Source organism: Arachis stenosperma, chromosome 7 (assembly GCF_014773155.1).
Source record: "Arachis stenosperma cultivar V10309 chromosome 7, arast.V10309.gnm1.PFL2, whole genome shotgun sequence".
Lineage (NCBI taxonomy): Eukaryota > Viridiplantae > Streptophyta > Magnoliopsida > Fabales > Fabaceae > Arachis > Arachis stenosperma.
This window is the reverse complement of record NC_080383.1, coordinates 4814221-4833315: the sequence shown is the minus strand read 5'-3', so window position 1 is coordinate 4833315 and position 19095 is coordinate 4814221. Positions and strand designations below refer to the sequence as shown.

The window sequence follows — 19095 nt, the reverse complement described above, 5'->3', positions numbered from 1 at the left end:
AGTCTCTTTTATAAGAATTTTTTTCTATTTTCATGACCTAAATCGAATCGTTGTTACTTTAACTAATTCTACGATGGTAATTAAATATATAAAACAACTTTAACTAATTCTATGATGGTAATTAAATATATAAAAATATATTATGTGCATATAGAAAATCAACTACTAAATTAGCTACTATATATTTATATATAAATACGCGTATTATTTAATTCATTTTTAAAATGTATTTTGTATGGTTATAAACTTCAAATCGAACCCGTCAGTTTAATTGAATTAACCAAGAATCGATTACAAAAGCACTCAATTTGTAACAAATCTGTCAAAGAGTCAAAAACATAAGTCAAAAAATTAGTTAATCGGTCAAATCAGGACAATTTTTTAACCGATTTAAAATAATAAAATAACATAAAAACATTTGTTTTCTTAAAATTATATATTTTATATATAAATATATTATTTTATCATATTCGGTTCAATTTCGATTGAATTTTTAGAATTTTGGTATTTTGTATTTCAATATGTATTTTGTGATGGTGGCTAATTTTTTATGTACGCATGGCATAGTTGTTAAACTATGTATCTACCTTCCTAGCCCTCCACATCTTATTTATACAAGTTTACTAGCAATAACTTTTCATGTAGTGAACTAGTTTGAATGATTAGTGAGACACAGAGAACCATGGGGTCTGTGGAGTACCAACCATTGCTAGACTCAAACACAAAGGTTTCAGCTTTGTCAGCTGATGCCATTGAGGATTTCTTGGAATACAAGCCAATCGAGGCGCGATGGTGGCTGAAGCTTGTTGCTTGGGAGTCAAGGCTCCTCTGGCTCCTCTCTGGTTCTTCCATTATTGTGTCCGTTTTCAATTACATGCTAAGCTTTGTAACATTGATGTTCACTGGCCATTTGGGGTCTGTAGAGCTTGCTGGAGCTTCCATAGCTAGTGTTGGAATTCAAGGTCTTGCTTATGGAATTATGGTATGCATTCTTATTCTCTCAAAAAACTCATACTTATCTTTGGTAATATTATGATAGTCTGCTCAGTTTTGAATTCTAAATTTCCATCAAACAGTTGGGGATGGCGAGTGCAGTGCAAACAGTGTGTGGCCAGGCCTATGGAGCTGCGAAACACGCGGCAATGGGAGTCATATTGCAAAGAGCAATCATCCTACACTTAGGTGCAGCTGTGCTACTCACATTCCTCTATTGGTTCTCAGGGCCTTTTCTAAAAGCCATAGGTCAATCAGACAGCATAGCCGAGCAGGCGCAGATTTTCGCCCGAGGACTAATCATTCAGCTCTACGCATTCGCAGTAACCTGTCCAATGCAGAGGTTCCTGCAAGCACAGAACATAGTGAATCCTTTGGCATACATGTCAGTTGGTGTGTTCCTTCTGCATGTTCTTCTGAGTTGGCTAGTTGTCTTTGTTTTGGACTATGGACTTCTTGGTGCAGCACTCACTCTCAGCTTTTCTTGGTGCATTCTTGCTTTCTTGAATGCTCTCTACATTTTTCTTAGCCCAAGGTGCAACCAAACTTGGACTGGTTTTACTTTAAAAGCCTTCAAAGGAATTTGGCCTTATTTCAAGATCACACTTGCTTCTGCTATCATGTTATGGTGTGTAACGATTTAATCACGCATAATATCTAACTGTTAATTTAAGAGGCGGCACCCAAACATGACACGTCACAAAAAAAATAATAGTAAAAGATCAGACGTGATAAGATCATGTGAAATTTTCATATCAGATCATCTTTTTAAACCTGTCAAAATATGTTAAATATAATAGAATAAAACTGTTTATCTACATATTTATTTCTGATAATGTCGTAACGAACCTAAATGTAGTTTGGAGATATGGTACAATCAAGGAATAGGGCTTATATCAGGTCTGCTCCCAAATCCAACAATCTCACTTGACACAATTTCAATTTGGTATGTTCATAGTTCATATTTAGAATGATCTTTCTAACCATTGTTAAAATTTCTTTCTAACAATAGTCTCCATGTTAATGTGCTTTTCAGTATGTACTACTTGAACTGTGACATGCAATTTATGTTAGGACTTAGTGCAGCAGCAAGGTAAGTTACCAAACAAAACACACAATTTTATTTTATTTGTTTCATTCACTCAACTTTCAGACAAACATTTTGATCACAATTTCAATGATTTCAGTGTGAGAGTTAGCAATGAATTAGGAGCAGCACATCCAAGAATAGCAAAATTTTCAGTGTTTGTAGTGAATGGAACAAGCGTTGCAATCAGTATAGTATTTTGTGCCATTGTCTTGATCTTCAGGGTTGGTTTGAGCAAGCTTTTCACCACTGACTCTGAAGTCATTGAAGGTGTTTCTAGCATGACTCCATTGTTAGTCATATCTGTTTTCCTTAATGGCATTCAACCTATACTCTCAGGTAATAAAGAAAAAAAACACTTTTGATTATACTTTTATAGCTAAGTTTGATAAATGTCTCCAGACAAAAATGCAGAGAGAAAGAAAGATACCAAATTAACTGAAGAATGAAATAGATACTAAGGACCACTTGAAAAGTTTTAAAAGTAACTTTTTTGAGCTTTTGACTTATGAAAAGTAGTAGTATTAATGTCTGGTGTAATTTTCAAAACCAAATTACAGCTTTTTAAGAAGCTATTTAGGAGCTTTTAAAGAAGTTAAAAGAAATAACTTCTTTCATAATACTACTACTTTTTATCACATTTCTATAAAATAAGCATTTTTAGAGCTAAAAACCTAAACACAAAATAACTTATTTATAAGCTACTTTTAATATAGTCATTTATTATTTAAGCTATTTTATCAAAAGAAGTTTAATTAAACTATTCACTCAAACTGGGCCTAAGTGTCTTTATAAAGTTGGAATGACTTCAAATTTGTTATAATCTATCTATTCTTATCTATTCTTATTATATAAAAGTTGATACAAACCTATTATAATATAAGTTTGTGACATATTGGTTTATGTGATTATACCATATCAGCAATTTTACATAAATGTCAATTTTGTAAAATAAAAATAATAGATACTTATATAGTAATAATACAAAAATAATCAAATTTAATACCTATTATTACTCAATTGAATTAAAAAATAACGGTTAAATATAATTAATATCTACATTAAAACTATTATCTTAATATAATACTTTTAAATTTATAGTATATAGTATAGTTAATTTAGCTATTTGCGCATTGTGCGGGTCTTAATCTAATATGATTTAAATGCTAATGGCTCATTTGAAAATTTTCAGGAGTTGCAATTGGAAGTGGATGGCAAGATATAGTTGCTTATGTAAACTTGTTTTGTTACTATGTTATTGGTCTTACTGTTGGATGTGTCCTTGGCTTCAAAACATCTTTAGGAGTAGCTGTATGTTTGAATCTTTACCATTTCCCTCAATAATTAATTACTGCTCCTAAGTTTGTATTAGAATTAGTGTAATCCTAAGCATTTGGAATTTCTTGCAGGGTATCTGGTGGGGAATGATCCTAGGAGTTTTTATACAAACAGTAACTCTTATAATTCTGACTGCCAGAACAAATTGGGATGCTGAGGTAATCAAATTTAAAACATTAGACTCTACAACCTTAAATATTTTAGAGCAATTTAGTACCAGAAAATTGACTAATGTAATGTCACATTTGATCTTTCAAAGGTTAAATTGATGATCTTTTAGAATTTAAGTTGCACGTGTATGACATTATTAAAGGTGAGATTATGAAGCAATTTGTAATTGTTGTCTGTAGGTTGAGAAAACTGTCGCTCGAATCAAGAGATCTGCAGAAGATGAAACCTTGGATCAATTGGTTACTGATGCTTAGAATAGTAATTTACATCAATTTTCTCTGAACTTAGTAGAAATGCTGGTTATGCTAATTTGTGCTACAACTACAAAAGATGTTTTTGTTCATGTTTTTTTTTTCCGCATATTTTTGGTATCAAATAAGGAAGTTCACTTATGTGAAGGTTATAATTTATATAAATTATATGCATGGTGTTTGAATGTGATATTATTAATAAATTATATTTATTCTGTTTAAATCAACTCATGAATTTGAACTAGTTAATAATATTTTATAAAGTCAAAATTGAATTTTAAACTTGAGTGTTAATGATCAAACACCAAATTCAATTTTCAAGACTTACAAGTTACAACCCAAACAGGATTAAATTATTCAAAACCCCACGCAGTCTTTCAAACCAAGGAGGCATGGAGTGTCTGGAAGATTCCCAAAATCGTGTAAATCACGTAACGGCTGCTGGGTCAGAATAATAATCAGATAGAAGATTGAGAAATCAGAATATGATGGTATAATGTAAGCTAATGACTAATATCTCCCGTCCCCTGATCCTAATTTATGACAAAAATTCTACCGAACTTCGAGTAGGTTAAAAAAGGTTGGAGCGTAAATAGTGAACACCAAGCGGTTCCCATATTTTATTACAGCACAGCACAGCACATCACAATAGGCACAATAATAATAATGTATTATGCAGTTTTCGTGAGATTATTCAAATTGAGACTCCATGAGTCTCAGCACTCTCAAGGTACAAAGATTCACAACACCATAACAAGGCATGACACATAAACCCAACGTAAAGGAATGATTTACAAACGTGATATCAGAAGAGGTATGGACAGAGCCTCCTCCCCCATCACAGGCTGGAACAGATCAAGCTCCCCATATCGCTCCAGGACGCGCATCCTGCAGTCCTCTGCTGCCATCATCGCAGTAGAGAATGCCCCATGCACGGACCCCGGATAGAGCGTGCTTGTTGCTTCCCCTGCAAAGAATAAGTTATCTACAGGCACTCTCAGCCTCTCGTACAGATCATGTGGCTTCCCAACTGCATCATAACTATAAGAGCCTAATGAATTAACATCTGTTCCCCACCGTGACACAAGATACTGAATCTGCATGATCGAAATAAGTTTCATTGTTATCGCATCATCTTCGGAGAATTGAGGTGAAAAGAGATAGAATAGTCGGAGTAGTAGTTACCGGGGAGGAAGCATCTGGAAGGATCTTCTTGAGCTGCATGAAAGCGAAGTTAGCAGCTGCTTCATCAGACATTTTCTCAATGTCTTTGGCCAGCCGCCCAGCAGGCATGTAAACAAGAACAGGGTGACCTGCGGCCTTATGGAGATTGAGAAAGTAACTGCATCCATAAGATGTCTCAGCAACTACTCCCAAGAACTCCACATTAGGCCAAAACACATTCTCAAAGTGTAAAATTATTTTGTTCTCAATCCCAACCCCAAGGTCAGCAATGGCAGCCTCTTTCCAATCAGGGAGCTTCGGCTCGAACTTTATGCTCTTTGCTTTCAACACCCCAAGAGGTACAGCAACAACAGCAGCATCGGCAATAAATGTCTCTCCGTTTTCCACTGTCACCTTTACTCCATTATATCGCCTTTCGATTTTTGAGACCCTGAAAAGTGGTCCAGTTAATTAAGTTAAGGATGATAACAGGATAGACTCTCAAAACAAAAACTTCTAACGATTATCTACCTATGTCCCAGGCGAATGTCAAGACCCTTAGCCAATGTGTGTATAACAGGCAGGTATCCCCTGACCATAAGACCATGACCACCAGGAAGCAATTCTTCCTGTAAGCAACATACAGACCAAAATAAACATGACTTGTACAAGACAAATCTTGATGCATCTAATCATTAAACCTCAAACTCAAACCTATAGCTCATAAGGATTAGTTTAGAATTTCAAAGTGTAAGCTTCAGAGATATGGATAGAAGATAAGATTGTACACAGACAATGAAACTGACATATCTTGAATTCAAATTCTTCGACATACCTGATCCCAACATTTGAGTGATATGGTATCCGAATCTGCAGCAAACCAACCCTCCATTCTGCACAAATACCACTGGAGCACCTTGTGGGCAAGCCCCTCTAACCTGCATTCCGTAAGGAAGTCTAATTAAACCCATTTTGTTCTTAGAGAAAAGTAATTAGGCAGTAAAGGAATTTGCGCTATAAGTAAGAACCGACCTGAATTCTGGCTTTCTTTCGAAAACAATTGAAAGTGCCCGGAGTATGGATATGTCTTCACTGAGTTCCTGTCGGACCTTATCTGTCTGCATTAAATAAGAGCAAATTGTTGGAGAAAAAGCTTATTACAAGTATAACCAAATATCAGAAGTACCAAATAGAAAGGCAATGGCTCATGAAAATAAATAAAATAAATATAATGAGCAACTTACCTCCTCTAAAATCATCTCAAATACTTTACCAACTTTTTTTACAAGTTCTTGGGGAACTTGAATACCATCCATATCAAAAAGTGCATAGCTGCAAAACGTCAGACAATATTCAATTAGTAAAGGGAAAAATTTGGAACCAACTTTTTTCATCCAACAATCAGTCAACATAGATGATAGAGCATCAAAATAAATGCATTTACCTTTCCAAATCATGGTCATATAGGACAGAGTTATCCTCACTTGTACGGTAAAGAGGTAGTCCAAGCCTCCCAATCAATGGAGCCAGTGGATTCTCCTTGCAAACTCCATGCAACCTGAAACACAGTATGTCATGTTTAATACTAAACAAACACAGACTTCTATTGGATTCTCGTCAACATTTAAATAAAATAAAATAGAATAAAAAAAAGTTTTACCATGATGCTCCTAGGTCAACAGGGAAGCCAAAAGAATAATCAGTATGAATCCGGCCACCAAGTCTTTCCCTCGACTCTAAGAGGACAACCTGACGAAAATAATACCCTTTAATATAACCCCTCAATAGCACATGTAAAGTAACTACAAGCCATAGAGACAACAGAATGACATATTATCATTTTATAGAGTTGCATGCAAGTAGATAATATCAGGTAAATATTTGTTATCATTTTATAGAGTTGCATGCAAGTAGATAATAGCAGGTAAATATTTGTTTGCTTGAATACCTGAATTGAGGCATCATGAAGGGCCCGAGCCGCAGCAACCCCAGCCATGCCACCACCAATGACAATAACAGATGGTGACCTCTGCAACTGCCCATCAACCTTTCCAAAGCAATCAGCTACAATGAAAGGTAGGAAGATAACAAAAGAGAACCCAAGTTAGTAACAGCAGTAATTCAAGATGGAAAAGAAGAATAAAATAAAATAATTCCAAAACAAACATTACATATATACACACTCAGACCATCCAAGTTAAAACTCTAAGCTACATTTAGTAGCTCGGAAAGACAGTACTCAAAATTTGTCTTAGGACACGAAATTTTGTACCTATCTCCAGATCCAAACACATTCCTCTGTCTAAAAGACTAAAACCAAACACGGCCTTGGATACACAAGCATAAGCACAAAAACAACTCAACTATCTTTCCACAAGTTGGCGTGACAGATATCTGAGGATGATGTCTATTCTATTTTCAAAGCATAACCATGCTTCTTTAACAATAACAAAAACTCATCATGATAAAAAAATTATTCTACTAGGTATGTGGGAGTAAAACCATTCAAAACATAGTTAAGGGACTGCGACCCTTCCCAAAGAAGTTAAGATCACTTTTAGTAGCTAGATTTTCAAAACCCACCACCCTAACAGCATGAGTTTACACATTTGACTAGACATTAGTAAACCTAAGATTCTACCCTTTTCCTTCTCCAATTAGTATGCAGATTATTATTTAATCTGACCAAGTGATGATTGGTTATCAGATTAATAATTTTTTCACAGTTGTGAATAATTTACTCATCATTCCTAGTTTGTAAAAGAAAATATATTATATTATATTATTATAATATCATATTATCAACTGAAAAAAAAAACATGCACGGACATTTACAAAACGAATATTAATTTGATCTAGAACTTCGGACATATCAAATATGAAAAGTTTAAAAAGAAAAAAGAAGTCGTAATAATAAATAAAACATGGTGATCGCAAACAAACCTCTGCGCAATTGAGAATTGCTCTTAACTCGAGACTCCATATTGCGTTGATAATGATCGGGTATTACGATTGAGATTACTACTACTATTAATTTCGATTAAGGGCGAAGAATTTATTAATTGAGGTGAAAAATGGAGGATAAAGATTAACAAACAAGTAACGGAGCGAATGGAATTCAAATTCGAGAATAAACGCAGCTTCCCCAACCAGCTCATGCAGCTAGCTAAAGTCTTTTCTTCCGTGAGAAAAACCTCGAACAAACAACGCAAACCACTCTCGATTCGGATCGCGACGCGATCAAGCGAAGAGAAGAAAAAGTGACGAACAATCGCAGTTTCTGCGTTTTCGTTCCGAGAAAAAATTTACAAACTCAATTCGCAGAGAGAGTCGCGATCTCGAGAGAGAAATTAAACTTGTCGGTGTTTGATTTTTTGGGAAAATTGAAAGGGGAAAACGTGAGAGAAAAAAAAGAAAGAGAAAACTCTAGAGAGAGAAAAAGAGTTGAACTGGAAAATTGAGATTTGGTGTTTTCTGCGCGTATGGTTGAGTAATTGAGTTATGGGTTGTAGCTTTTTTATAGGTTTTTTTTTTTTAGTCAGCTGAACGGGATTGGGCTCCTTTGAAGTTCATTTACTTTAGAGGAAGAAGTAATGTAATCTAAACCCTTAATAATATAAATGCTTCTGATTCTCTTAGATAAATAAATACATTAAATGTAGACTGTTTGATAGGATTCGTTGAAAATATTGTAGTAGCTTTTAAGACCGCGTGATTTCTTCTTTTTATTTATCTTCTCTCTCTTTTATTTAATTTTTTCTTTCTTTTTTTTTTCAAAAAACAAATATTTTCATTCTATCATTTAGTTACTATATTTTCTTTAACCATTTATACATTTAAATTTAAACTATAACATTAGACATAAAACAAGTATCATAAACACATAAAAATACATAAAAATATAAATAAATTAATTTAATGTATATCAATATCAATTTATTAGAGATCTATTAAACCAACATCATATCATTAGTACTCTAAACATTCTTTAATTTGTTCTCAATTACATTCTTATTACAAATATAAACAAAAAAAAATTGAGTACATTTATTTAAAAAAAATTAAGTATATTTACATGAGTATTTTTTATATTAAAATAAAAAATAAAAAAATATTTTTTGATCCATTTTAAATTAATTTATTTTATATTTTTTATCAAATTTTTCAAAAAATTATTCAAAATTTAAAAAAAATAAAAAATTATTAGTAATTACTGTTATCTCTTTCATGAAGACAAAAATAAAAAAAAAAGATAACCAAAATAACAACAATATCATAAAAGAACATAATAATAAAACATAAAAAGAGAATTAAATATTGTGAAATAATAGAATCAAAAATATTTTTTTGTTAAAAAAAAAAGAAAAAACTAAATAAAAAAGAAAAAAAAATTACGCAGTCTTGAAAACTGCTGCAATTGTCGCACGATTTTTTAACGAATTCTATTAAAGAGTCTACATTTAATGTATTTATTTATCTAAGAGAATCAGAACTATTTATATTAGAAAAAGTATAGGTGAACAATGAAAATATTAAACAATGTAAACAATAGATATATCGGATGTTCATTTTACTAGTGTATGGATGGTTATTTTAATATTAAAATTTAAAGGATTAATTTGGAAGTGTAGTGTGTTTTTATTTGATTGGTGGTTGTTCATATTGTTCAACAAAGTCATTGTCCCCCTAGCATTCCCTTTTATATTATTAAGGATTTAGATTGCGATATTTTTCCTTTTCCTCCAAAGTAAATGAACAACCAAATCCAGCTGAACCTAACGGGGACGATGCCCCGCCGTTTCGCGTGGGTGCACCCTAAGGAGAAAAAAGGTTGAAGGTTGAAGCGACGTGTCGTTTTGTAGTTTTGGTTAAATCTTTTATAGGGTTGAAAACGACACAGACGTGAGTGTGTTTGGTTTGCCTTGGGTTTTGGTCGGTTAAATGCTTTTCCATAATTATATCAATGGAAAATGATATTTATACTGTAACAAGTTGTGTTTACAAGATTTCTATAACTATTATGTCAACTAGTGTAAAGTATGATATATTTGTAATAGGATCCGACAAAAAATGTAGGTTTTATTTTATTGTCGGCGAAATTTTTTAAAAGTGAGAATACATGAGTTGTATACTAAATTGGAAGATAATATCGACAGTTACAAGACATCAACTCCGAATCCTCAATCGACTGCGTTAGAGGTGCTTTTATCTCGATGCCTGTGGTTGCACCTGCTTGTCCGTTGATTGAACCTCCATCTATTGCAATTGGGATGACTAGTTCTCCTTGTCTGATTCCTGATTTTACAAGTGAGAGTTAACCAGATCGTTGAGGTCGACCACGAACTGTGCCTGGTAGCCCGAAATCTAAGCTTAAACCTCCGCCATCTGGAGCTGGTAGCCCGAAATCTGAATCTGGACCTCCAGCATCTGGAGTTGGTACTCCGTTATCTGAACCTGGACCTCCAGCATCTGCAGCTGGTACTCCGGTAGCTGTGTATGGTTCCACTTAAATATGGTTTCTCCAAAATTTTCAAATTCTCTCCCAACCTTCTCTTTTCTATCTCAAGCCACAATTTTCTTTCTTAAACTAAATATTTCCTCTCTCTAGTGAAAAAACTGCTGCTAGCTATCGCAATTTTATAGCCAAGCTACACGTAAACAGCGACATCCTCTGGTAAATTAGGGTAGCTATTTTTTCTTCATAAACCGCTGGACCTATAGTAGTTTATGCATTATGGAATTTCTTCACAAAGTGCGACACCCTCTAACAGTTTCTACATGTCACGAATTTTAACGTAATCTATGCTACCTTATAGCGGATTACGTACAAATTTTAAAATGCTATAACTTGCAGCAGTTTACATAGAAATAATTCAGAACAAAGTTGTAACCTGTTTCAGAAAGTTACAATTGCGTAAATTTGAAACCAATTTGATTTATTTATGTAACTTGCCCAAAAATAAAAGGTAAAGTACTATTTCGATGCTCAACTTTTAGAGTAACTTTTAATTTGGTATCTAACCTTTCAAATGTCTTATTTCAATCCCAAAACTTTTAAACACATTCAATGTAGTCCTACCATTAAAGTTGACAATAATAATTAACAAAATGAGTAACGTTACTAGTTAAGTCATATTTTCTTCTTTCATATGTTAGAAAAACATAATCAAAACTTTCTTGTAACACTTCTCCTCAATTTCTTTTTTGTACAAAATTCTAAATCCTAACAATCAATCATCAGCACTTCAAAATCAAAGGAAAAACTTTTATATTAGTGATCATTGGTGAATTGATTTTATTTACACACTCAAATAGAATGTTATTGACTCTTAATACGCGGATTGTTGGTGTCAAATTTAATGGTGGGACAAAACTAAACCCATTAAAAATTTTTTTGGATTAAAATAGTACGGTCGAAAGGTTTTTGGACTGAAATAGGACGTTATGAAATGTTAGATGTTAGATACTAGACAAATGACACGGCAAAATATAGAGATAAAAAATTAGATATTTGTATAAAATATGGAAACAACTGAATAACTTTCTTTGAGAATTACATCTATTACAAGAGATTACCATAACACTCTCTCTTGACAAAAGGAGAATACACCTCTCTCTCTATGTATAGGAGAAAATCTCTCAAGAAATAAAACTCTCTATGTAACTCAATGTTACTATTGTTCTTGTTGGATGACTTGATTGAAACTAATTAAAAAAAACCTCAATTTATAAGTGAGTCTCTATAATATGAGCTATCCGTCAATTAGAGATATATAATTCTTCTCTTTTTCAACCATTAAAATTCTAAAGTTATAAACTAAGATTGTTTATTACCTTTTATTTTTATTTAGTTATTATTTATCTATCTATTCTGTAAAATTAGCTTTACTAATTTTCACATTAGGGGCCAAATTAGGATTTGACTCGAACATTGTGGACCAAAATAATATTTTACCCAAAAATAAATTTTCCTCAAAATCCTTTATAATTAGGTTGGTAAATTTACTCTAGCTAAAATGTGTATAATATTACCGGTATTTAAATCTAAACCGATCCAAATTAAATTACTTATCTAATTCAATTAAAACTGAAAACTGATTAAAATTATACTAATTTAAATTTAATTGGATTCTATTTTTGACAAACTGTATGAATTTTGTTATATATTTTTATATTATTATTATTATTTAATAAATATTTTATGCTCAAAATAAGATTTATTTATTTATTTTAATTAATTTATAATTTTATTTTTATTCTTATATTATTATTATTTTTTAAGATATTATTAAAATTTGTTATATATATTTAATTTTTTTAACTTATAAAATTATAAATACAATCTAATTTAAACTGTTTAAAATTTGATTGCATAAAATCGAATTGTCTAAATTTATCAGATGAACTTTTTTTACTCAAATCCAATCGAAACCTAATGCTTTTACTTGATTGAATAATCCTTGAAGTTTGATACTTTGATCCAAGATTCTGGGATCATATCAATCCTCAGTCCTCACCAAGCTTAATAACTTTTTGGTATTTGATTTGGCACCAAATTACCAAATTCAGGGAGTAATTTTGCACATTAATTTTGGAAATAGGTAATGTTAGGAAGACAAAAAAAACAGTTAGAACTTGTCTTATTTAATATTCATTAATTGTCGCAACAATTAATGAATACTAAATAAGACAAGTTATGACTATTTTTGATTGATTTTCTTTTATTACCAAATATTTCCATTTGAAGATTTATGTGTCCGTAAGCTTAGAAGAATTGTGTGAGAATAACTTAGAAGTAATTCCTTTTTCAGTAATAATATTTGATAACAAAAAAAATTAAAAATAATCAAAATTTATCTAATTAATAATATTAAATAAGATAAATTTTATTTTTTATCTCTTTAATATTATTACTTAAAATTATCAGTTAACTAATAATAATTTAATAAATAATGTCAACTAATGGATGAATTAATTTTATCGGAATAAATTATTATTTTTATTTATAAAAAATAAAAGCACAGAGAAAATTATTCAATGAAGAATTAAAATACATTTTATTCATTTTAAAAAAAATGTTGAATAAAAGTATTTAAAAATTAAATTTGTCTCTATTCAAAAAATTGGGTTAAATTCTCAATAGTAGTTATTCTAAAATTTCTTAAAATTTAAAGGACAAATTAGCTATTGTGAATTTGTGATGTTATATGATTCTATTTTTGTATTAATTTAATTTATGAGTTTAGTTCACTCAAATCATATCAAAACAAATAAATTTAGGTTGGTTGAGCGTCACTTATTTATTATACAATTGTTAAAAATTTAAATATCACTTTATGTATATAATAACTCATTAACTTACGATAAATCTATAAATATCACTCAAATCATATCAAAACAAATAAATTTAGGTTGGTCGAGCGATTAGCTCACTTATTTATTACACAATTGTTAAAAGTTTAAATATCACTTTATGTATATAATAACTCATTAACCTACGATAAATCTATAAATAAAGTTTCAATCCACAACGAATTTTGTACTTATCAAACTAAGAGATACAATAAAAAGTTCAAAACTAAAAATATCACACTAAAACAACACCCTAAAGATAAGGTAATTTTTTTATTATTAATTTGCATAGTTAGTACATTAAGCTCTAGATATATACTACGGATGTTCGCAGTGCGGTTTGAATCAGTTTTAAGTAAAAAAATCATCTAATCCGAACATTTATATTACTTGCGATGTGGTTTGAATTTGATAATTTTTTTTAGAGAATCTGATCCAATCCAATCCAATTTCAAACGATTTAGATTGAGATTGGATTTGCGATTTTGTAAATTTAAAAAAAAAAAAATATACATAACAAGTTTTAACATCAATTTTAAATAACCAAACAAGTTTTAACAATATCTGAAAAACCAATAATAACATAAACAGAAATAAAATTAGAATAAAACTTTATAACCAAGCAAAATACTTAATCAAATCCAATCAAGTTGTTATAACCGTTTTTCACATCACGCTCTTCTTATCTTTCTCTTTCTCCTTCGCGTTCATCCTCTTTTTTCTTTGCATCCTTTCTTCTCCTTCCACTGATGTTGTTACTTCTTCTTTTCCTTCTCCTCTTCTTTTTTCTTCATCTTTTTATTTCGGTATCGTCATCTTTTTTTTTCTTGTTCATCTCCTCCCTCTTGTTTTACCTTCTCATGATTCTTGTTGTTTTACTCTATTAATAAGAATAAAAAATTAAATAAAAAAAGAAGAATAATAAACACATAATGCTACAAAATCACTAGGAAGAAGAGGAGAAAAAGAAAAAAACGAAGAAGGAAAATGAACGCAAACAAGAAAAAGAAGAAAAAAGAGAAAAAAAGAGGGGGAGGAGGAGAAACTTAGGAACATTTATGTTAGTGGGATAGTTGGAGTGTGTATTCACGTACTCACTAATAAAATTGATTTTTGTCGGGTTTGAACCAACTTGATGAGACTTGGTTGTTAAAAAATTTTGAATGTGTAATAAAACTGATAAAATTATAGATTATTTAAAATAAACAAATAAATAAATTTTAAATATAAAATATTCACTACATAATAATATATGAATAATATAAAAATATATAATAAATTAAATATATTATAAGTAAATTTATAAATATAATAATAAAATAATAATATTTAGTATATTCCATAAATTGAATTGGATTAGATGGATTTTGAGAAATAAATATAAAATTCGATCTAATTTATACAGTTTGTGAAAAATAAAATTCAATCAAATTTAAATTAATGTGATTTTAATTAATTTTTAATTTAAATTGAATTTAAATAAACCATTTAATTTGGATAGTTTGGATTTAAACCTCCCTGGAAACACCATTATAAGCTACATTGCTCTTTCACTTTGCCGTTTAAAGAGCATAAAAAGGAGTAACTTTGGACTAGGACTACGCATTAAAAAAGGGGGGAAAAGTGAACTTGACTTTTAAAGTTTAAGGGTTAACGTTGTAAATAATTATTTTTAAAATATTATGAATGAATTCATTTAATTTTTCCAACATACTAGCGTAAGTCAAGTTATTTTAATTATGTGGGTATATAAGTATTGGTAGTGACAGTGGCATATGTAGTGGTAAGAGTGATGAAGATAACGATGACTAGGTTTTAACACAATTTGATGTGAACTATATTGTTTAGTTATACCTAATTTTGTCATGTAAGGATATAACATTATAACTGATGCTATTAACAAAATGTTGGTGAATAGACTAATTTATTCATATTTATATTATTCAAGAGACACTAGGAACAGATACTAACATAAATACAAAATATATGAATACATTAATTTTAATTTTTTTATAAGATACAGAACTGTAATATATATATATATATATATATATATATATATATATATTAAGTATTTTAATTTTTTAATTATATAAAATAGTTAAAATAATTTTTATTTTAATAAATAATAATATATATTTTTTCTAAATTTATTTAAATAAGTTAAGAATAAAATTAGATACACTAATATTAATAGTATTTAAGTGTGTTAAATTATGTTTAGAAAAGTATTTTTTATTTTTTTAAATACAGTTAAATATATAATATATTAGATTAAGATTAAATGAGTCCTATATTCAAAATATATTTAATACGATGACACAATAATTCTGCAAAATATCTATATTTCATAGTTGAAAACTATATTGATTTATCAAATTTTTCAAATGCCAAATTGCTTTATTTGTAATTTTTCTATGAACTATTTTAATCATTAACCACACTTTTAATAAATACATTTTAGTTTACAAATTTTACTTGTAATATGAAACACAATGCTTTTGAAGGTCAAGATATATTTTTATATTAACCAGTGCATGCACGATATGGATTTTAATAATTTAATAAACAAAACCATACATAAAATGGATTGCATGAGCTAATCATTGTTGTTATTTCAATTTCTTTTCGTACAAGATTTTTCTTATACAAAGAATTCAGTAAAAGAAAGTAAAATTTTTCTACAAATAGCGAGGTTATTGTCTAAACTCTCCAACTCTGAGTCACACGTTTTCTTACATCACAATATAAATATAATATCTTAATCTGAGGGCGAAATTTAATTATTATTTTATTTTCTTTCATGTTCCGCTTTTTGAAAAGTTTGAAAAATACATTAAGAAATGCAATGTATGGGCATGGCAAAGAAAATTAACGAATTAAAATAATGACGAAAAGCTTGCGTCAACTAACGTTGTTGAACTCAAAACTCAAAAGCTTCAACCATCATATATAATTTGATAGTTAAAATATTCAAATTTTTAATAGTTATTTTTAAAAATAAATATTAAAAATTTGAATTATATTTTATATATATAGTAATTTATTAATCGATAATAAATTTTTAACGAATATTATACGATATAATTATTTTAAAATATATTATTATCTAAAGTAATTATAAAAAATATTATTTTTACATTAAATACTTTTAACATTTATATAAAAATAAATTATTACTAATTAATTATGTATTTAAATTAATTTTAATCGAAAAAAATAAAATAAATATTTAGTAATTAAAAAAAATATTAATATTAAATCAGTATTTGATTAATTATTATTACTAGGTGAAAATTTAGGTGTAGTCAATTTTATGTAAAATTGATAGTTGAAAATCGTTAAATAATTTGACTAAATTTTTATTTAACGATTCTCAATTATCAACTTCATGTAAAACTAAGTGCACATACAACACAAGAAGGTGAACCCATCATCATCAAACACGTCTTAATTTTTGCCCTCTGAGTTTTAATAAAGGTCACATTTTTTGACAATAATATCCCAACTTAACATGTGATATCTTAACTAATTTGTATGGACATTGAGGTTGTCACCACATGTCTTGTGTTTGAAAGAGATGAAATTACCGAAATGCCCTTCGTTTATCTTGTTTCCCTTTCCACCCTCCAATTCTCGCCACTGATTTCTTGCCCTTTGCTCTTACAAATTACAATCATGGTGGACAATTAGTGGCACCCACTTGTGTGTGACCAATAATAGAATGCTTCTTGTATTTTTAACGTGCTAGAAAACGATTTTTCTTTTTATATGAAATAAAAAGCTAAAAGTTTCTAGGATAAATCATATAGATTTTTTTTTAGGTTTAGTCCTAATGTGTGTAATTACACTGTTATTTTCTTTAGATGTCTCACTTACCACACACATCAAAATTAGTATAAATATTAAGTATTTACAAAGAAATTTTTAAATTTCCTATAAAAAGTATATTTTTAACTATAAATAGAACTTAAATTTGTTATGAATATATGTTATATATCAATTTTTATTTCCTCTACCAATTAATTTTCATTGTCCCCCTAACTTGCTCAAGTCTTACATAAGCTTACGTTAGTAACTAAATAGTAATTAATTTTATTTATCTAACTAAACTATTAATTATGATGATAAATGAGACATGAAATATGATATTGGATAGTAAAAATGATATCATATCAAATGTTGTTTTTTCCCTATTTTCTTTGCACTTTATTTGGAGGCTACACTTTTTTGACCGATATGTTAGGTGACTAACTTTGGCATATATATATATATAAAGGTGGCCTTAAATAGATATAACTTAATAATTTAATTATTATATAGTGACGGTATGATTATATTAGTATTACTTAATTATATAGTTAGGTGGTTGTCGATGGTATTCTCCAACCCGACAAGCTAGCCAATAACTAATTTGTTGTATGTCGCTGGCTAATGGATTATTGCATGCATAAGGTAGAATTTGAATCATCAACACTTATTTAAGCGCACAAGTGAACTGACCACTCGACCAGTATCCCCCAACCCGGCAGGCCAAGGACTAATCCGCCGCGGTACTGAGCTCCATTTAAGGGTTTGTCACTGGCCAATGGATTGCTGCATGCACAAGGCGGAATTCGAACCCCTGACATTTGCTTAAGCGGACTAGTGAGCTAACCACTAGACTAATCAAACTTGGTTGGTTTGTAAGATTTTTATATCAATGAATTGTTAACCTTTTATTATTATTATTATTATTAATTATTTTGGGTTGGTATGTTGTTTGGTCAGGGCTGAGCATTTACAGGCTCCAAAGCTTTTTTTTTTTTTGGTATCTCCAAAACTTTGAATGATTAAGATGCAAGGTTCCAAAAGGAGTATACCAAAAAAAAAAGGTGAAGGAACATCCCACTGGGCTTGGATCAAGAAATTAAATAAAGTTAGGTAGCCCATTGTGGTAATTTTATTCTTTTTTATTTTAATTATTCTTTTGGTTGAATAGTTGATGTAGGTATTACTTCTAAAATATACTTTTTGTTCACACTATTTGTAATTTTCTTTTAAAATATTTTAAATATTTAATTTTATTAAATTTTATTTCTAATATTTTTTATTCATTTAATTTTGTCTTTATTTTTTTTATATCAAAATTAAATCAAATTAAATATTAGAGATATTTAAATAAAATTACAAACATTAAATAAAAAACATACTTTACTAAAATAAATAAATTCCCCCCACCCCTCCAAAAGTCCAAAGAAAACAAAATCCAGATGAACAAATTTAAATATTTAATTCAACCCGTGAACTTGTAGGTTATAATTATGTATCAAAATCTTTTATTTGGTTGTTATAAATGGATGGCCATATATTTTGCCCATTCCATGTTGTCTAGGTTTGAAACTAAGCTGGCCCCTTAATTATTTATTATTATAATTTTCTTTTTTATATACATACAAAAGGTTATAATGTATGTATATCTAAATCTAAATAATACCTAAAGAAGAAGAAGATTAGCAAAAAAAGATATTGGGGTTGTGATTATTGTCATTGTCACCAATAGTCCCAAAACAACCAACAACCACTACTTAAATTCTTCTCCATTCAACATCAATAAAAAAAAACAAAATCACCGACACCTTTATTTATTTATTCATTTTTTTTAAGAGCTTAGTGAATAGTGATGTCCAATAATGTTTAGATTCCATTTACTCTACAAGCCTCAATTTATGAAGAGAAAGAGCAAGCATGCAACCTATG

The 19095-nt window shown here is 29.6% G+C and overlaps 2 protein-coding genes across 2 annotated transcripts; one reads left to right on the top strand and one right to left on the bottom strand.

Annotated features, from left to right (window-relative positions):
* The first annotated feature begins 682 nt into the window (after positions 1–682).
* LOC130942192 (protein DETOXIFICATION 41-like) lies at positions 683–3939 on the top strand. The gene is made up of 8 exons (XM_057870888.1): positions 683–982; positions 1077–1621; positions 1853–1939; positions 2030–2086; positions 2181–2419; positions 3273–3391; positions 3490–3576; positions 3769–3939. Exons 1-8 carry the CDS (start codon positions 683–685, stop codon positions 3841–3843), a joined length of 1509 nt encoding a protein of 502 aa, XP_057726871.1. The 3' UTR covers positions 3844–3939.
* Positions 3940–4436: 497 nt separating this feature from the next.
* LOC130941033 (polyamine oxidase 2) lies at positions 4437–8503 on the bottom strand. Its single transcript, XM_057869389.1, has 10 exons — positions 7948–8503; positions 6953–7068; positions 6665–6753; positions 6449–6562; positions 6249–6336; positions 6037–6122; positions 5840–5942; positions 5536–5633; positions 5026–5455; positions 4437–4937 (listed from the first exon to the last, which is right to left on the bottom strand). The coding sequence occupies exons 1-10, from the start codon at positions 7985–7987 to the stop codon at positions 4632–4634; spliced, it is 1470 nt and encodes a 489-aa protein (XP_057725372.1). The 5' UTR covers positions 7988–8503; the 3' UTR covers positions 4437–4631.
* Positions 8504–19095: the final 10592 nt, after the last annotated feature.